General features: G+C 39.7%; 1 protein-coding gene across 1 annotated transcript in view; it reads right to left on the bottom strand.

Annotated features, from left to right (window-relative positions):
* LOC105539042 (dnaJ homolog subfamily C member 8-like) overlaps window positions 1–570 on the bottom strand; it is a 3,602-nt gene extending 3,032 nt beyond the window's left edge. The window contains exon 1 of the mRNA XM_011979144.1: window positions 1–570. Within this exon, the coding sequence (XP_011834534.1) occupies window positions 1–568 (568 nt within the window). The 5' untranslated portion in view covers window positions 569–570.
* Window positions 571–851: the final 281 nt, after the last annotated feature.

Genomic DNA, 851 nt, shown 5'->3' on the forward strand with positions numbered 1-851 from the left:
GTTTCCTTTCATGCATCTCTTTGGCTTCTCTCTCTTTCCTTTTAATTTCCAGCTCAGCAAAGAGTTTCATTGTCTGTTTATATACAGCTTGTTTGAACAGTTCAGGATCATCCTCCTCTACAATTGTAGGTTTTCCTTCCTTCTTTAACTGTTTTTTTCGCTCTTTCACAGTGTGTTCCACGTATTCTTTTCCTGCCTGAATTACATCCAGGGCCCTCTTCTTTTGCTCCTGATCCAGTAGCAACTTGTAAGCTTTGTCCACAGCTTCAAAAGCCTTTTGTGCTCTGTCAGCATCATCTTGATTTTTGTCAGGATGCACCAAGATGGATAACTGCCGAAACCTCTTTTTTATTTCCTCATCTGTAACTTCAGGATCTATCTGAAGAACCTCAAATGGGTTCAAATTGAAGTAAGAGGAACCAGGACGGGTCAGTCTTTCAATCTGATTTTTCGATGTTAGAACCGAGTCTCTTTTCTCTATTTGTTTCACCTCAATGTAGAAGGTCATAAAGGCTTCCTCGGTGCTGCCTCCGCTGCCCGAAGTCCCGCTCTCTCCTGAAGCCGCCATTTCCCCCTACTTCACTATTTTCTTAAACACTTTTACTGATTTATTTTTATTTATTGGGGAATGCTGCAGAAAGTGATTTAGTTCATAAGCTCTTCAGTCAGACGAAATCTTGACTTCACCTCCTGGGATCTCTGTGACCTTAACACACAGATCTCTTTGGCTCACTTTACTAATTAAATCTCTCTTTGGCTCACTTTTGTAATAAAATATGAATAAGCATAACACCTTATGTAAAATCTCTAGTACAGTACCTACTGCCTAGTAAGTAATAAAAAATGACAAC

The sequence above is a fragment of the Mandrillus leucophaeus genome, unplaced genomic scaffold, assembly GCF_000951045.1.
Source record: "Mandrillus leucophaeus isolate KB7577 unplaced genomic scaffold, Mleu.le_1.0 Scaffold2, whole genome shotgun sequence".
Classification (NCBI taxonomy): domain Eukaryota; kingdom Metazoa; phylum Chordata; class Mammalia; order Primates; family Cercopithecidae; genus Mandrillus; species Mandrillus leucophaeus.